Genomic DNA, 19,055 nt, shown 5'->3' on the forward strand with positions numbered 1-19,055 from the left:
TACTGAAAGATCAAGCAGGTTGGTGTGATTGATTTGCACTCCACATGGTACAATTATTTAAACTATAAAGAACTTTGTTATTTAACTACATATATTTTTTTTTAATAGTTTTTTTTCAAGGTAAGTATCTGTCTTTTGTATTAAAAAAATCTTTCAACATTAGCTTTTTTTTTTTTAAACTTTTTTTCCTAAATTAAAAAAAAATTCATTTCAGTTTTTGTTCAGGAAGATACTAGGAACATTCTTGTTTCCAAACGATCTTTTTAGAAGAACAATTCTGAGGTATTAGATTGATAGCGACAACTTCACTGGATTCTCTAGACCTAATTGACAAAATAGACAAATATAACAGCAGAACCAGATGACATGATGTTTTTTCCTAATTTTTTAAAAACCCATTAAGCCAAATTTTGGTAATACAAATATAAATGATTTTCACTTTCAAGCTTTTTTTTTTTTTTTTTTTTTTTAACAGCTAGGAATCAAATGCCTGGTTACTTATGCCCATGGGTGCTCATGTAATGAAAAAAAAATTAATTCAGTTAAGTCTTCCTAAAATTCTTCCCTTTAACTTTATCTTGCCAAAGTTCATTTTGACAGCTTTGGTTGGAACACATGGCAAAGGGCAACTAAAAGTATTAAAATTAAATACTGTATGACATCACCATTTTTTAAAGATTTATTTACTTGGAATTTTGTGCAGAATTGTGTCGTGCAGTATTAGAAGGGCTTTTGTTGGTTTGGTTAGGATTTTTAGAAATTCTTTAAAAAAAATGAATTTTTCTAAAAGTGATTTTTAATGATGTCATGATTTTAAGTGCCTGATTAGGAAAGTTGGAATATATTCACATTTAGCCTAACATATTATTTAGAGAGAAATATAATGATTTATCTGAATAATACTGGCTAGAAATTATGTTACTTAAATATTAAACTTTTGAAACTGAACCTAGCTATAAATGCATGGTCATCTTTATGAGACTGTCGTAGGAGCACAATAAGATTTCTGCTGCTTAAGCATCAGTTGGAAAATACTACCTGAATGGTTTTGAATAGCTAATGCAATTCAGGCCTAGTAAGTAATTCATCAACAGGCCTACTAAGTAATTCAACACAATTCATCAATTGTATTTCTACATGTAATATCTTATTTTACTGCCTCTTAATGGGGTTGGAAACTGTATGTTTTTAACTGTTAACCAAACAATTAGAACCCTATAAGCCTAAAAATTAATATGCATATGTTTATCAGATCATTTCCACTATACCATTAGTATCCATGTCTTCAAACAGGGTCTGTGTTTTTTGTTTTTTTGTCTTAACATACTTGCCATTTTTTCTTTAAATATTTGTAATTCTGAGGTGGAAAGTAAGTTGTAATTTTTTAATGCATGTACTTTATTTATTTTTAAAGATTTTATTTTTATGTAATCTCTACACCCAGTGTGGGGCTCTAACTCACAACCCCCAAGATCAAGAGTCGGATGCTCTATCAGCTATGCCAGCCAGCCGCCCTCTGCGTGCACTTAACTTTATACTTGAATTTACACTTTTCTCCCTCAAATTTCCAAGAAATAGTACTACTGATTAGAAATCCTTTCTAGGAGTTCACTAGGAACAGGAATTAGATTAATTTTTAAAATTATTTTTTTAACAGCATAAATCAGAACATTCAGTATAGGTGACTGTGCCAAAGAAGCCAACATATTCAGGTCTCCATCCTGACTTTTGGAATGCAATGAATCACACCACACCAAAGCATGAATTTGGATCAGTGCTCTTATTTACTCTTTTATTTAACTGACTTGTTTTGTGGCTTAAGTATGCTTTGGACTTTTATTTCTATAGAAATGAAGGGTAGTGTATTTTAAACTCTTGGGTTTTGTTTTTTTTTAATATAATTGTATCATAAAGATTTAAAGTCTATGAATGATTTTTCATCTCATGGTTCCTGAAAGTGTATGTTCAGATATATATCTGCATCGTCATTATCTTTCAGTTCTCTTTCCTTGTTAGCAGGAGGGGCTAGCTTTTGGGTGGAGACATTAACAATTTATAGACTCCTCTGGTTTACACTCTTCTGTGGTCCTTTGGGAAGGAAGTTAAGAATGACAGAAAGCTTTCAGGAGAGCCTCAAACCAATTCTACGAAAAGTTTGATTGTTTTTCTAAAGGAAAGTATGTTTCAAAGAAATTGTATTACCAGAAATGAATTATATTTGATTCAGTTTCATAACCAGTTTAATAACCTAGTTCTTTATTTTTTCTTTTTGATTTTTCATTTTAATTTCATTATTTTGAAATTCATTCAGTAAGCTTTTACTGAACATCTGTTGTGTGTATATTAGGCACTATAGTCAAAATCAATTGGAAGCTCTATTTCCAACTTCATTATTTGGTTGTATTTCTACTTATATTTGATACTTGGCATATTTAAAATGGCTTAGGTTTAGGATCCTGAGTTTGACACAGTAACGAGCAATTTTAGTTGCTCATTTAAGATACAATGATAGATTATGGTAGCTCAGCAACTGTAAAATGCCTGGTTAGTTATAATATAACCATTATATAATTAGTATAGAACTTCGTCCTTTATACTATGAGATGAAATACTTCCAAATAATTTTATTAGACATAAATTTTAGAAAAACTCTGAAGATATATATTAGAAACTTGTTGCTATAAGTTTTGCCTGACACTTTTATCTGTGCAATTTAGGCCTATATGTGACTTCTGTTTATTCATTTATTTTAATAAATTTTGGGGAAGTATTTTGGGAAGCCACTTGATTTTGTATCTAGTTATCAGAAAAAAGTAACTAATCATACTGCTTTTTTGAACATATCTTATTTGGGGACCCATAGATCTTTGGTTTTTTTTAAAAATTTATTTGGCTTTCCTTTTATTATTAATCTTTCTCTTTTCCCCCCTACTTACCTGTTTTGCTTCTCTTTCACATACTTTTGTTCCTAGTTATCATTGAACGGTTACACGTTTTGTTTAGCAATTAGTTAAAAAGTTATTCTAGGAACATAGTAAATAGAAATAAAATATATTATTTATTTGATTTCCTTAAAATGTTGGTAACTGACTTTGTATTATTGAGGAAATGTATCTTTTATAATTGAAGATAATTTATACAAATCTGAAAAATTGGCTCTAAAGTGATTGTTGGAATTAAATGACTCATATAGGTAAAAAGAAAGTGTCCCCAGATAAGATGGTTGAAATGCAAGCCAAAATTGATGAAGAGAGAAAAGCACTTGAAACAAAGCTTGATATGGAAGAAGAAGAAAGAAACAAGGCTAGAGCTGAATTAGAGAAACGGGAGAAAGATCTTCTTAAGGCCCAGTGAGTATTACTTAATTGAGATGGATTCGTGATTTAAATTTCTGGTATTTTTCCTAGGATATTTATAAGGAAGAAAATTGAATAGTAATTAAAAGCTTGATTTTTGTCTCCAGAATAGCTTTTTCGGATAGAGGGTTTTGTTGTATGTGTTCTATTTCCAAAAATTACATCTGTTTTTACTATTTTGTCTCTATGTAGGAGGAAAAATTATCAGTGAATTTGAATGTTATAGATTAAATTATAAGTTAATTTATACTACCCTGTGATACAATTTGATAGAGGTGTTACATAATTATATACAAATTCTGAAATTTCGCATCCAAATACTTGTAAAGTTTTGGAAAACGGAATTATAGAATAGTAGGTAATTGATGGATATTAAGCATTCTCATTTTTAATCAACAGACAAGAACATCAGTCTTTGCTAGAGAAATTATCTGCACTGGAGAAGAAGGTAATTGTGGGTGGTGTTGATTTATTGGCAAAAGCTGAGGAACAAGAGAAACTTCTTGAAGAATCTAATATGGAACTGGAAGAACGGAGGAAAAGAGCAGAGCAACTTCGCAGAGAACTTGAGGAAAAAGAGGTAACGTGACTTTCTGGTTTTGGTTGACACTTTGCCTTCGGTATTTAACTCCTCTAGTGAAAAGCTTTATATCCATCATATTTAATTAATTAAGTATAGTGGACACACAGTGTTACACTAGTTTCAGATGTACATCATAGAGTGATTAAACTTCTCCATATGTTACTCTTTGCTCACCGCAAGTGCTGCTGTCATCTGTCACTGTATAATCCTATTACAGTACTATTGACTATATTCCCCATGCTGTCCCTTTCATCCCCATGACTTATTCCCTAACTGAAGCCCTGTGCCTCCCCCTAGCCTTCACCCATTTTGTCTGTCTCCCCCCCACGCCCAACCATCAGTTTGTTTTCTGGAGTGATGGGTCTCTTTATGCTTTTTGTTTATTTTTTTTGTTTTTTGGATTGCACATATAAGTCAAATCATATGGTGTCTTATATCTATAATCTTAATAAAATTTTAAAGCAGATCTGTGAATTGCTTTGAAAGATGTTAGTTGCTAAACGTTTTTATCATTTGTTAAATAATTAAATTTTTGATTTAATGAAGAAAATTATTCTGAGTTTGTCAATTTTTGTTGTAGCAAGAACGCTTGGATATTGAAGAAAAATATACCAGCTTGCAAGAGGAAGCACAGGGAAAAACCAAGAAATTAAAGAAAGTTTGGACTATGCTGATGGCTGCCAAATCAGAGGTTGGTCTCCTAGAAATTACCTACAAATGTAGCTCTGAATTAAATTTTTTTTTTTTTTGAGTAAGTATGATTAAGAATCCTAAAGAGATCTTAATGTATGCTTACAATTTTAAAGAAATAACATTTTCTCTTTTGTGTGCAATTTCAAATTTTAGCTATGAAACTATATTGTATATTTCCAATAACATGGAAATAGTGACAGGTAATATCATTCTGTCCATTGTTTGTGAAGGAACTGTGTAAGCTCTTACAGGGTTTCTTAGGCCAGTGCCTATATCAGTTGGAACTGTTTTATATTTAAAATCTTGTTTGCCCTTAGTATTTTTATTGATTTTCCGGTAGATGGCTGATCTTCAACAGGAGCATCAGAGGGAAATTGAAGGCCTACTGGAGAATATTCGACAACTTAGCCGGGAGCTCCGACTTCAGATGCTTATCATTGATAACTTCATACCTCAAGATTATCAGGTAAGACGGAAATTCTCTCTTCTGGATATTACATCACTGGCTAGGGTGAAGAAATAAGGAATATAAATTCTAATTTAATTGATGGTAAATATTTACTTTTCTGTTGTCGGCAGTAAAATTTTCTTGAACTAGTGCCATCACATTTCACTTCAGCTGTTAACTTTTTTAATACTAATTCTTTGAGTATGTGAGTATCTAAGAATTTCTCAGCCCTTTGGAGGAACCCAGATTTTTGTAATTGCATTCAGAATCAGAGTATAGGTCCTATTTATATATTCAATTTAATCTTATAAATAGATTAAACAGAACTGCTTTGCTAATTTTTCTCCCCGCTTATGGATACCAGTTGTGTGTATGTGCACGCATGCGTGTGTCTATGTATGGCCTGTGGTTTATATGGTAAAATAAACATAACATGAAATTTACTTTGCTTAACTATTTTTAAGAATACAGTTCAGGGGTGCCTGGGTGGCTCAGTCAGTTAAGCGTCTGACTCTTGATTTCAGTTCAGGTCGTGATTTCAGGAGTCGTGAGATCGGGCCCTGCATCTATCTCTGTGCTTAGTGGGAAGTCTTCCTGATATTCTCTTTCTCCCTCTGCCCTTCCCTCCTCTCTCTTTCTCTCTCCTCCTCACTCTCTCCAAAATAAATAAATCTTGAAAGAAAAAAAAATTCAGTTCTGTGACATTAAGTATATTCACAGTGTTTTGCAATCATCACTGCCATCTCCAGGTGGATGCTGATTCTTAATTCTAGTATAACTTTAAAATCTCAGCCATTTTCTTTACTCAAAATTTCCGTTTTTCTAGTACATTTTAGTAAACATTAACATACTGATTTTTCAAAAATTTATTTTGAGTCTCTATATAGCATGAAGATTTTTTTCTGAAAATAAGCTTTGATATTTTTTTCCTTTGGACCTCAGGTGCACAGAATTAATTATTGGTTCATGGCACATTCTCCTTATTGGTCCTTGGATGACCTGCTTTTATTTAGTTGGTTAGTTTTTGTCTGTTTGTTTGTTTGTTTTGGTTATTTTGTAGTGAACTTGTCATGAGTAACAAAAGCTAATACCACAGCAGTAACCTACTTCTAACCAAATGGTTTCCCCCTTCCCTCTTCCACCCCTTACCTCTTCCAACTCAAAGTAACCATTATCCTGAATCCCATGTTCTTCATGTTCTTACCTTGCTTTTTATATAAGAATATAGTTTACTTGCATTTACATGTATTCTTTCAAAGTCTGAATTTTTTTATTTATTTAGTAAAGATTTTATTTATTTATTTGAGAGAGAGAACACAAGCAGGGTAAGCGGCAGGCAAAAGGAGAGGGAGAAACAGTCTCCCCGCTGAGGAGGGAGCCTGATATGAGGCTTGATCCCAGCCCCCTGGGATCATGACCTGAGCAGAAGGCGAACACTTAACTGACTGAGCCATCCAGGTGCCCCACAAAAGTCTATATTTTTAAATGTATAAAAAAGATAATGCTGTATATAATGTTTTTAGGCATTTTTTAATTTAATATATTAAGATTTTAATTTTGTGAGTATCTTCCTGTCAGTATTTCAAATGTTATTAAATATTAAAAGTAGACCGTCTTTGACTCTTAAAAGGAAATGATTGAAAACTACGTCCATTGGAATGAAGACATAGGAGAATGGCAGCTAGTGAGTATTACCTTCATCCTTTCATGAAATACTTATGGAGTGTTTCCTATACACTGGATCTGTGCTGGCTGCGAGGGGAGAAAGATAGTCCAGAGAATGAATCAAATGAGAATCCAGTAGGATGGATGTTTTCCTAATTAACTGTATTATAACACACAGACTTTTCAGGGGAAATGGTGTAAATGGGGCTTCATAGGACTGTATGACCCATAAATCCCTTTCTTTTCCAGCATTCAAATTTCTGGCACATTTTATGAGTGTGACATCAGTATATCTCATAGTAATTTGCCTTACTTACAGTATTAATTGCTAATTAAGACATTTTTCCTCTCTCCCCTTTTTTTCCCTTTTTTGAGAAATGTGTTGCCTACACAGGAAATAACATGAGGAAGCAGACTCCAGCTCCTGATAAAAAAGAGAAAGATGTAAGTGCTTTTTTTTTTTCTTTTGTAACTATAGTCCTTTATTAGGAATGTGGGTCACTAAATTGTGCTATCAATATGATATAAATCAGCTCTGCTGAAAAATCGGTGGATCTTTTGGAAAGAGAAGCCCCAGGAGGGGTGATAGAGGACATTTCTGCTCCCCTCCGTCATGAGGGCAGGCTCACTTTTTGTATGGCAGGAGGGGGCATGGTGGCGTCTTCAGAGCACCCTTATTCACCACCTTTCCAGGCCACGGGGGTGGATAGAGACCAGAATGGGTCTGTATGTCCCCAAGCTAGTCCTAGACTTGGGTCAGCAAAAGCAGCAGCTGCAGGGAAAACAGCAGCAGTTTCCCTTTCCTATAAAGGAATTTATAGTGTGTCAGGGCTTCTTATTTACCACCCCTTGGTGAATACATTTGAGACAAGTGGCATTAGAATATATCTTAGACATTTCTTTGGTCTTGTGTTCTGCAGGTTTTTTCTAGGACTGTATTCATTATTGTACATCTTCCCCCCCACATCTGGTTTGAATCCTTCCTGTGAGAGTGTCTTGTGTTTGTTCTCTTTACTTAGCCCTTTGAAGTGGACCTTTCCCACGTGTATCTTGCCTACACTGAGGAGAGCCTCCGGCAGTCCTTGATGAAATTAGAGAGGCCACGGACTTCGAAGGGGAAAGCAAGGCCAAAGACAGGGCGAAGGTAAGGACTGCTTTTCAGTACTAGGAAATAAAGGCAGTGGGATATGCTAATTAGACACATTGAGAGGAAATTTAGTTAACAAAATAAATATTTTAGCTGTTTTGAAAAGCTGCATTTTAGATGTATTCAAATAATCAGAGTCCTTATGTAGTTATGATTTAACTAAGTAAAACTAAAGAATTAAATTAAGTCTTCCAACTTCTTTAGTCCTCCTGAGAAATAGAGTTTATTTTTAATTTACTTTGTTCTATCCAAATGTATTAGAAGTCATCTATTATCTTAATCTCTTAGTTCTGAATAACAGTTCTTCTAGTGAGATGCTGATTCATTTACCTGGTCGATTCCCAAGGTCTTGTATTTGCTGCCCTGCTTTTCTATCACGAACATTGCCCCAAGAACCTTGACCTTCTCAATCACCAGTTAAAGAAAACTTTCCTGACCATCTTTCCCTCTCCTTTGAGAGCTGGTTTTGACTGTTGAGTAGTCTGGATGTATCATAACCTAAGCCCAGGGAAATCATGGCTGGAGCTTATTTCTTCTCTCCCTTCCCTACATCAAATACTATTCTGCTTATTTAAACTGATTGTAATACTTGGGGCTCCTGAAATGATAGGAAATACTAAGCTTATTTTTCCCCTACTTTGAGTATATAGACTTCTGAGTTACATGTAAGATGAAGTTGTATGGTTTTAGTATTTTTGTGTTACATAATATCATAGATATAACCTAAAACTTATAAATTTGGTATCGTTGAACTCAGGAGGTATCAGTAGCATTTTTAAAATGTACACGTTTTTACCTTTTTTAGCATTTGGGTGCCAGTTGTTGAAAACTTTTCTATGTCAACAGAAGCCAGATGTGTGTATTTAGTGAATGAAGAAATAAAAAAAACACAAATCCCATTAGATCTTTTGTTTGTCCATTTCTTAAGGGAGGTATTTTCCTCTTCACTCTGCAGTTAATAAGAAAAATTACAATGCAAGGGTGATGATAAGTGGTAAGGCAGTTGGCTTCAGTGTAGAAGAAAAATAGGCAGTGGTTGGGACTGGGGAAAGTGGAGAGTGGTCTGTCTGGAGTGAGTGGCTCCTACCCTGTTCCTAGTTAGTTTGGGGAATAAAGGGCTCGTTGTTTCTGGATCTTCTCGTTTCAAAGGAGGAGCCAAAAATCCAGGTTATTTACATGACGTCTCATAGTGTTTAGTCACTTTTTTTTTTTTAAGCATAAGGACCTGAAACAAATAATTTGATAAGGTATGTGGTTACAGTTTTCAGAATGCTCACTTAAAAATATTTATTTTGTGGTTTCACATTAAAAAAAGTTCATTTGAGCCTACATTAGATGAGTCACACTTACCATTCTCTGTGTACCAGAATTAGCCTTCTGTATTATGAAAACAATAGATGGCCATAAACATAGGTAAATATACACAATATAAGGTTTATTGATACTGTGTTACTTTACCTGATAATGTTCAATGGGATATCCTCATTAGAAATGCGTAGTTCAATATGCCAAGCAAAATTCCAGTGAACACAGTACGTTCATGTAGCATTTCCATTGGTCCCTACACATTGTCTGTAAGGTGTTGCTTAGGATTATTTGTGTCTCTTTTTTTTCACTGAATGAACCTGTACCTTCAGCATGCCCCAGAGCAGATAATCAAGGGGTTCAGGTCTGACAAGCATGCAGCCCACTTGGCCTGGCCTGTTTAGTCCAGTTTTAGAAGTTTTCATCCACTCAGTCCCTTACATTCTTGTTGGTAGCGTGGAGTGCCATGCCCTTGCACCTACTTTGGGCAACTTCCCCCTGGCCTAAAAAGGTGGGCTTTCATTGGTCTCTTAACATAGTCAGCCATGTCAAATGTTGGCCTGTTTCTAGACCTTATGGCCACCCTGTATTACCTGCTACATAATGTAAAGTGTTTGCATTCAGTCTTCTAGGAAAGCATTCATGTTTTCTTTTTCTCTCCTCCAAACAGAAAGCGTTCTGCAAAGCCTGAAACTGTAATTGACTCTTTACTTCAGTAAATGTGACAGACTTAAAGTCACAATAAAAGTTAGTGATATTCTCATGCCTGGACAAAATCTTTACTTAAAACACTGAAGACTATTCTGTAATTTCAAATAATGGAAGCTGTAAATCATGGAGTAAGACTGGAACTAATGAGTTGCCTAATAAGTCTTAGTCAATATAAATATTAATGTCATATTAAAATTGTACAACTGGTAATTCTTTAAATTGTCATATTACGCTCCAGTTTATACTGTGCAGGGAAGTTGGGGGAGCAACTCATACTATAGAGAGTTGCAGTTTAAATGTACACATAAGTCTGCTAGTGATTTATTCAACTGCTGTAATAATTAGGTAACTAGATAAAAAAACGTAAGTCCTGTTCTGCACACAGAAAGTAGCAGGTCTCATTGTCCTTTGTTGTGCTGTCATATATGAATACGTGGGCTGCTTATCTAAGACATCATTCGATCCTAACACCCGCCTGGCCTGTTTAAAAATGTTCTCATTTTTATACTAACATTCATTGCGTTTTAAGTATAAGATGACTCATCTCACTGATCTTAGAAAATTTTATAATTCAACAATCAATCTTTAAAAGTATACATGTTTAAAATACAAAAGTTGGAAATATGTTTCTTCTGTATCTCTTGACCTTTTTTGCTGCTTCAAGTCAAATGCACTTTTTTTGTTCTGGTTTTGTGTTCTCTTGAAGCATTGAATTTGTATGTAGATAGGAGTCACAGTTGCAGAAAATTAAGAAGCTAATACTGGTCACTGATCTTTGCCCGTATGTGTATATTTTCTGAAATTTACTTTGAAGTGTGACTTAATGGATTCTTGCTTTCCTGTGTCTGAGTTCTAAACTGTGATGGAAATTGCTCTGGATCTCCCAACTGAGAAAGGTCTCCATTTTCCACAAAATGTAACCAAAGCAGAAAATATGTATATCTTTTAATTCTTTGGCTTTAATACACTTTGTTTTGTTTTTATTCATATTTTATAAAAAGAAAATATTTTCCCTGAATTTCTTTTATTGACAACTCCCAGTTAGACCATATTCCTCTAAAGATAAGAAATTTTATTTTATAGTAAATAAGTTGTAATAGAATTGTTCTTATGTTGGCTACTTACAAAATTTTAAATTTTTTGTAAGTTAAGCTACACCTAAACAACTTAATATCATATCTTTTAGGAGTTTCAAAATTATGTAATCAGCCCTGAAGTCCATTGATTGCAAGTTTGAGACTTCATAAATAAGTATTTACTAAGTGAACAGTATTTTAATAAGTTTGGTTAAATATTGGTTTGTAGTTACAAAGCTGTGTATAGAGTGGGGGTGAGCGTAGGTGGCGTACTTGTGATGTGGTAGTAAAAACGTGTCCCTAAATTTAAAGTACATTTCAAAGGTGGTGTACTAAGTGTCCTGTGTATAGTGAATATTTACTAGGTAATAAGAATTGCATTTAACTGGCAACATTTTCTTTGTAATGTGTGAGATAGTTAGAAGTTTATGACTTCTGTGGGGCATTGTTTAGGTACCGTGAAGACTAGAGGTAAATTTGTGTCTTGTAAAAGCTTTGTGTGCACAGAATATCTTGGGAATTGTAGATGCGCATTTAACTGTTAGTAACTGCTCTAGAGAAATCTGAATTTTACCACGAAAAAACCGATGCAGACTTCTTTTTAAAAGTCCTTATTTCTAACCTTTAACCATCCAGTTAATAGGAAAGGACTATCTTTATTTTTATTTTATTTTATTTCATTTTTATTTGAGTAGAGTTGACACCGTGTGACATTAGTTTCAGGTGGGCAACGCAGTGACCTCACCTGCTCTGTTATGCTGTGCTCACCACAAGCGTTGCTCCCCGCTGTCACCATACAGTGCTCTTAGAATATCGCTGACTGTATGCCCTTTGCTGTGGGAAAGGAATAACTTTTGCATTAAGCTTTAAAACACAGGACATTTAAGCCAGTCTGTTAGATTCATTTTTCCATTCCACTTCCGCTGCCGTAACAAAAAGAAGTCTGTAAGAAGTCAGAACATTGAGGAATTTACAAACCAGGCCGCTTTAGTAGTTGTTGTTGTTTTTTTTTTAAGCATTTACATTAGAACTGATTATACCAGATGTACATTAGATATTCATTTTATGAAATACCAAAATAAGATATTCAAGCCAGACTTGAATATCCATATGAAAACATGGGATACTGACTTTGAAACTATTCATTCAGCTTTAATCATAGCAATTCTGTGGTTTCTTCATGTGTACTGTCTTTGTCCATAAAATGAAATATTTTGTAACTTCGGTGTTAATTTCATGAAAGGATATAGATGAAGAAACCTGCTCATTATTTGAAATAAATAGGCAAATTTTAAATAAGTGTCACATATAAATAGGTTGTCGAGTGCATATTTTCTCTCTAATTTAAAAAAGTAATGGTTATTTATTAAAAGGAGCCTTGGTAGAATGTTAATTGTGATATGATCTTTAACAAACCCTGTTTTAAAACCTCAATTATATATACTAATAATTAGGGTATTAAAATATAGTGGTACCCCCCATTTTTGTTTAGATTCCTGTAAAATATAAGCTTAATCGAAGTATAGGGGGGTGGCCTGCATCTATGTGGAAGTAGAGTCCATTTGCCAAGGTATGTCTTCTTTTTTCTGGGAAAAGGGGACCTTTTTTGCAGCAAGAAATTTAAGGTTCCTTTGGGGGGGGCAGTGCTACTTCATCTGTAACATGGTTTTTAAAGTTATGATTATGGATTTTGGGTTGTTGTTGTTTTCAGTCTTAAAAATATCTCTCCCCTTAACTCTTACATTAAGGAAAGTCCTTCTCTTTCTGACAGGGCTGTAAATTAAGGAATGGGTAGAGTTTACATTTAAGCACGCCAGTGTCTGCCCAGTTTCTTAATGTATACATTTGTTTTCCTTTTTAGTGATTCTTTGTTCTTAAAATGCTAGAAGAAAACCTAGATCTTCCTAGTGCCTTTGAATTTATACTATAGTTTGATTAATTTAAATCATTAATAACTTCAGTAGGATTACTACAATACTATATACTGGCCAAAATTGCAGATCTTATAATGAGTTTGTTGCATTAATTTCAAAAGCCACACCTTCATTGTATTTTATGTATAAATTGTATTTGTTCAAGTTGTATATATTGATATTGTATGTATACATGCAGCATGGTTAAGTTAGAAATAAAAATCTTTACCTAATACCTCTAGTGCTGGTCTGCTTCTTTCCTGAACTGTCTTGTGTTTATGTCCATCCTGATATTAGTAGGTATGGTCTTTGTGCTTGGCGTCTCAATTTTGTATGGTTAAGAGCCCTGTGTCATTTTATACCCAAAACATTTCATTTTGTGAGTCTCGAAACAGAAATCATTATGGAACACAAACCTGGAAGAAAGGTTTTAAAATGTGCTTCTTCTGGGGCACCTGGATGGGTCAGTTGGTTAAGCATCTGCCTTCAGCTCAGGTTGTGATCAAGGGGAGGTGGGCTCCCTGCTCAGTGGTGAGTCTGCTTCTGCCTCTGCCCTCCACTCATGCTTGTTCTGTCTCTCTCTCTAGTGTTCTCTTTCACATAAACAAAATCTTTAAAAGATAAAAATAAAAAAGTACAATGTGCTTCTTCTAATTGATAACATTTATTTTTTGGGCGCCTGGGTAGCTCATTCAGTTAAGCGTCGCATTCTTGATTTTGGCTCAGGTCATGTTCTCAAGGTCGTGAGATCGAGCCCTGTGTTGGGCTCTGTGCTAGGTGTGAAACCTGCTTAAAATTCTTTCCTTCTCCTTCTGCCTCTGCCACCCACCCTGCACTTTCTTTATCTCTTGAAAAAAAAGAACAAAACCTTCTTTTCACCAAAAATATTTTTATCCAAATTTTGTTATCCTTTTCACTTGGTATTTGAGAGCAGAAACTTAAAGAGGCGTGTATGTAAAATATATCTGACTAAAAGGTAAATGGAGACATTTCTTAGTGCTAAGATCCCATGATCTCTTTCAGCAATTTTTAATAAGCTTAATCTGTGAAACAAAACATAGCTTGGATTATTGTTAACCACGAATTCTTGTAACAGACATTGATTAATTAGCAGGCTCCGTGCTGGGTGGCCCTAAGAAAGTCTTGGCAGGCACTGAGAAGTTGTGATTCATCAGCAGGTCTCAGAGGACTTCAATGTGCTTTTTGCATCGGTGACTCCTCTGGCCCTGTCAGCGCTCGCTGTCTTCCTTTTCCCAACTGCTAACTTAGGTCACACTCCTACAGCGTGTAGAACATGAAAACAAGAGGAAAGGCCCGCCATGGCCTAAGCCAGAGAATAGAGAGGGCCGCCTTTGCGTCCTCTGCCCATCCTCCCCAGCCGAGCTGGAGCTCCGACACTTTCACCGAGCCATACCCGCAGGAACCCTGCTGCCGCCCGTGTTGTCAGGATGCTGCTGAGGACATGGACTGTCCCAAGGAAGACCCTCGAGAAATCTCTTTTAAAAAACCGAGAACAAAAAACAGAGTGAAAACCATAGCCGAGGACCAGCCTAGGGGACCGCAGTTAGCCAGGGCTTGCCAGAACAGCCCTGAAGCCACAGCCTAACCTTAAAGTGAGTTGGAGGAGCCTCCAAACACGCTTGTCACAATAGCTGACTGTCTCATTCTTAGGCTGTTTCATTTGCAAAGCAAATCAGGTCTTCAGTCCTCCTTCCGAAGTTAAACAAATGTGTGGGAAAATGATTACGAAGAGGCTACTTCAAAAAGAACCTGTTTCCTCTCAGCATTTATCTTGGGCTTCCTGTGACCCAATCTTCAAGTTCCTTTTATCAACGTTATCAGAACATCACTTTGTCTTACCCAAACACGTTTATGGCTCTGACTAAAGAATAAGACAGATCACACATTCTTCCACACCTGCTCCCCTCCCCCACTCCTTTTCAGAGGGCTGGGGAAATTTTAGTGTTTAATCAAAGGCTTTATTTCTCCAGTGGTACAAAGGAATTTAACTGGGACTTTACAACTGCATAAAATATTTCTCGGAGTTGATGCTAATCTTAGTGAGAGGATATTGCCTAACCCAACCTAAAAGTACCAGAGTCATTACAGAAATATTATGTTGGCCTTGATTTCTACTCCATCACGAATTGTGCCACTCCATCACTGGTGTCTTCTGTATTCCTGTGTACCTACACAGTACTGGGTAGAAGGTCTTCTCGATGCTCACAACTTCCCTCAGGAGGGAGTGGTGACCCTAGAAATGAGAATGTCAGCACAGCACGTCGAGGGCTGTCGTTCAGGAGTGGGAATGGTGAGCGGCCAGGACCGGTGTTCTTCCCGAGCAGCTCAGATGGTATCTAGCACGTATCTACCTGACCACAAGGTCAGAAGAGGCTTCTTCCCAGGGAAAGTGTTTTTGGAGATGTTGCAGCAAGTCGGGTAACATGAATGTGGCTGGGGGAGCATGGGTCGGATGTTGGACAGAGGGCAGAGGGCCATTGGCACAGACGAGCCTGAAAAGGAAAAAGCGATAGGCCAGGACCCTATTGTGAAAGACTTTTCAGTAGGGAATGGGAAGCCACAGACGGATTTTAAGTGGGTCCTTGACATCATTTGTGTTTTAGAGAAACAGCGTGTGGAAAGGTTGGGAAGGGGTAGCTAGATGGCAGCTGGGACAACAGGTGATATGCACACCTGAGCCCTGGAGACTCGCTTGGTCCTGAGCCAGAGGAGCCCAGCGCCCTGTCTTCTCAGGCGGCTCCCTTGTTCTCTTTACTCCCGTTGACCAGCAGGTACCCGGCTGTGCGGCCAGCCCGCAGAACACGAGACCATGATTGTGTGTGGTTTCTCCCCGGCCAGTAGGAAATAAGGAGCAGCTGGCTGGGCGCCTGAGCGCGTGCAGCTAAGAGAAGTTGACAGAAGGCCGGATGGGCAGCCTGCCCTGTGGAGAGCTGAGGAGAACATGTCCAAGCACTCGGGGCGAACCCAGTTCAGGAAACGCTGGGCAGGACCGCGAACTAGATTTTCATTCTCTGCCTGGGAATGCATCTCCAGCTGGAGCTGATGCATTGAACCAAGGACTCAGACTGCGGGAGCAGGGAAAGTGCGTGCCTCGTGCTCCGTGGAAGCCGGCAGGAACGGAGAGGCTCCCCTTGCACGCTGTTGGACCGGGATGTACTGTGCTACGTGCGAAAGGGGCGCAGCGCCCTCTGCGCGGTCCCCGTTCTCAGATGATTTGGGCAGCCCGAGAGGCCTTCCAAGATGACATGTGTGGGAGGCTCGCTGGTGTGCACCAGCCAGTAGCAACAAGAGCCCCCCTCCCGCCAACCCCGTACCTTCCTAACTGTGGCCCAAGGATGCTTCAGTAAAAGACATTCAACCATAGATTTGAGTGAAACATGTTTTTTTTCATTCATTTATTCAGAAATATCTCTTAGCTACTGATGTAGATACAGTGCATTCATTGGCAAAAGGTGTGGATGGCTGATGGCAGGGAGGGAGCGGTTGAGCATCGTCCTCGTCCTCGTCGTCGTCGTCATCGTCGTCGTCGTGTGTTGCTTGGGCCAGGCAGAGGCACGTGCGTCCCCTTCCCCCTGAAGCGCTGGCTGCTCACTTTCCCCAGTGAAAGAGCTTAAATAACAACTGTCGCACCTTTCCCTGAACTCCCGCTTCTTCCCTTATTCTTCCTATGTGTGTTCATGTCCCTGTGCTCAGTTCATGTGCTCTCGCTGTCTGGGCAAACTCAAGGGCTTATTATTGGGTGTTTCCATGCAGAGCCCAGAACCACCCATCCGGAAGTAAATAGAAATATTAGTTGCATCTTAACCATCGAAACTAAGCTTATGACAGACGTGCCTGGAGCCCGCCTGTCCTTCCGATGGCCGCTTCTAAGTCTTTCTTCCCAACAATCTTTCCTCTTACCATCCTGGCCTCGTACACAAATATAACCCACAACTCATATCCTGTGGCAGACTACAGCTCACATTAGCCATTGAATGCAAATGAGCCTCAATCAAAGAAGAAAGGAAACTGAAGTTTTGAGCATGGCCTTAGAAGGCTCCATGACTCTCTTAGTTACTTGCTGCCCTTGGCATGCTGGTATTTTATGTGGGCAGGGTGAAACTGGCTGTGGTCAGGGTGAGACTTTAAGCTTTTGATTTGTTCCCTTATTTTGAAAGGGTTAAAAAGATGTTACATGTTTTGGTATAATTTTAGCGCTAGTATTAATTTTTGTCACATACGTGGAAGCGAGGAGGAAACGCGAGCGCTCATTCACTGTTACTAGATCCATATTCTTGCAGAGAGCATGGCTTCAAAAGGCAACTTGCAACAACTTGCCCCTGTTTTTGTTCACCCTTTTAATTAAAAAAAAAAATGACAGCTTTAAGATATATAATGTAAGTGTACTCCTATACTATCAAGTTCATCTTTCTCAAGCATGCAACTCAGTGGTTTTTAGTATACCCACAGGGCGGCACGGCTGTCACCACTGTCTACTATGAGAACATTTTCCTCTCTCCTAAAGAAGCCCTGTGTCCACTAGGAGTTGCTCCCTAGTCCTTCATCCCCCCAGCCCCTGGCAACCAGTGTTCTACCTTTTTTACCACTATTGTGTTTCCTCCAAATTTTTATTTAAATTCTAGTTAACGTGGAGTGTAATACTGGTTCTAGGAGTTCAGTTTCGTGGTTCATCACTTCTACACGCAGCGCTCATCACAACGAATGCCCTCCTTAATGCCCATCACTCATCTGGCCCTCTCCCTCCCCCCGGCCCCTCCATCAACCCTCAGTTTGTTCTCTGTCATTAAGAGTCTCTTATGGCTTGCTGCCCTCTTTTTTTCCCTTCCCATGTTCATCTGTTTTATTTCCTAAATTCCACTAGATTCACTCATATGTGAAATCGTATGGTATTTTTCTGTCTCTGACTGACTTTGCTCAGCATAGTACGCTCTAGCTCCAACCACATCATTGCAAATGGCAAGATTTCATTCTTTCTGATGGCTGAGTACTCGTTTTCCATTTATCAGTTGACGGACACTGGGCTCTTCCCATAGTTTGGCTAGTGTTCATCTACTTTTGCCCTCTATCGATTTGCCCCTTCCAGACATTTCATATAAATGGAATCATACGAAATATAGCCTTTTGTGTCTGTGTTCTTTCACTTAGCCTAGCGTTTGCAAGATTCATCCATATTGTAGCATGTATCGGTACTTCATTTCTTTTTACTGCCAAGTAGTACTTTGTTGCGTAGGAAGACCACACTTTGTTTATTTTTTCATCAGTTGATTGGCATTTGGGTTGTTTCTGCTTCTTGCTATTATGGATAATGCTGTGATGAATATTGGCATAGAGATTTTTGTGTGCACATAAGTTTTCAGTTTTCTTGGGTAGATTACCTAGGATTAAAATTGCTGGGTCATATAGTAACTGTGTTTAACCTTTTGAGAAACCGTCACACTATTTTCCGAAGTGGCTGCATCATTTCCCTATCACACCAGCAATATATGAGGGTTCCAGCTTCTCCACATCTGTGCCAATATTTGTTATTGTCTGTCTTTTTAACTTTAGTTCTTAAATTTTTAGAAACATTTTCTCATTTATGCTCATGGTCACAGATTTCACATGGAAAGCCAACAGTCTTCTGTCTTGCTTTCACTGATCTTATTCCAAGTCCTATTCCCAAAACAAACCACCTTATGCTACTAGCATAAGTCCAAAACAAAGATTTCTCAATTCACTTACTGTGGGGTTTTATTTCCCACTTTCTGTTATGAAAACTTAAAAACGTGCATAAAAGCAGAGGAGTACAGTTAGCTCCCTGGTACCCACCCCAGCTACAGCAATCATCATCTAATGACCACTCTTGACAACTAGGTTTTGATTTCCCAACGTTAGATATTGTGTGTGAATTTCCCTCCTGAAAAGTGAGGGTTTACCTCATTTATACTACCCCTTCCAAATTTTTTATAGTAAATTATTTTTAGGCCTTATATTACCTGTCAGTTTTGCGTACTTAAATCTCTTGTTCTTATTCATCATTCTTAGACAGTATTGTTCAACTAATCCCTTCCCCAGGTGAGCTGGGATCTTAGTCCCCTACCTTTCTTTCTTTCTGCTTTTACTTGTCAACCATTTTCAGCTGTACTTTTTTTTTTTAA

General features: G+C 37.5%; 1 protein-coding gene across 2 annotated transcripts in view; it reads left to right on the forward strand.

Moving 5' to 3' along the window:
- Window positions 1-13,130, forward strand: part of KIF3A (kinesin family member 3A) — a 51,671-nt gene extending 38,541 nt beyond the window's left edge. The window contains exons 10-18 of one of the 2 annotated variants that reach the window (XM_040622468.1): window positions 10-18; window positions 3,194-3,350; window positions 3,756-3,936; window positions 4,520-4,630; window positions 4,973-5,098; window positions 6,711-6,764; window positions 7,121-7,189; window positions 7,765-7,889; window positions 9,868-13,130. In XM_040622468.1, the coding sequence (XP_040478402.1) occupies window positions 10-18; window positions 3,194-3,350; window positions 3,756-3,936; window positions 4,520-4,630; window positions 4,973-5,098; window positions 6,711-6,764; window positions 7,121-7,189; window positions 7,765-7,889; window positions 9,868-9,916 (881 nt within the window). In that variant the 3' untranslated portion in view covers window positions 9,917-13,130. The remainder of the gene's footprint in view (window positions 1-9; window positions 19-3,193; window positions 3,351-3,755; window positions 3,937-4,519; window positions 4,631-4,972; window positions 5,099-6,710; window positions 6,765-7,120; window positions 7,190-7,764; window positions 7,890-9,867) is intronic. The other variant, XM_040622469.1, reaches the window with a different exon arrangement.
- Window positions 13,131-19,055: the final 5,925 nt, after the last annotated feature.

Source organism: Ursus maritimus, unplaced genomic scaffold (assembly GCF_017311325.1).
Source record: "Ursus maritimus isolate PB19 unplaced genomic scaffold, ASM1731132v1 scaffold_5, whole genome shotgun sequence".
NCBI classification, from domain to species: domain Eukaryota; kingdom Metazoa; phylum Chordata; class Mammalia; order Carnivora; family Ursidae; genus Ursus; species Ursus maritimus.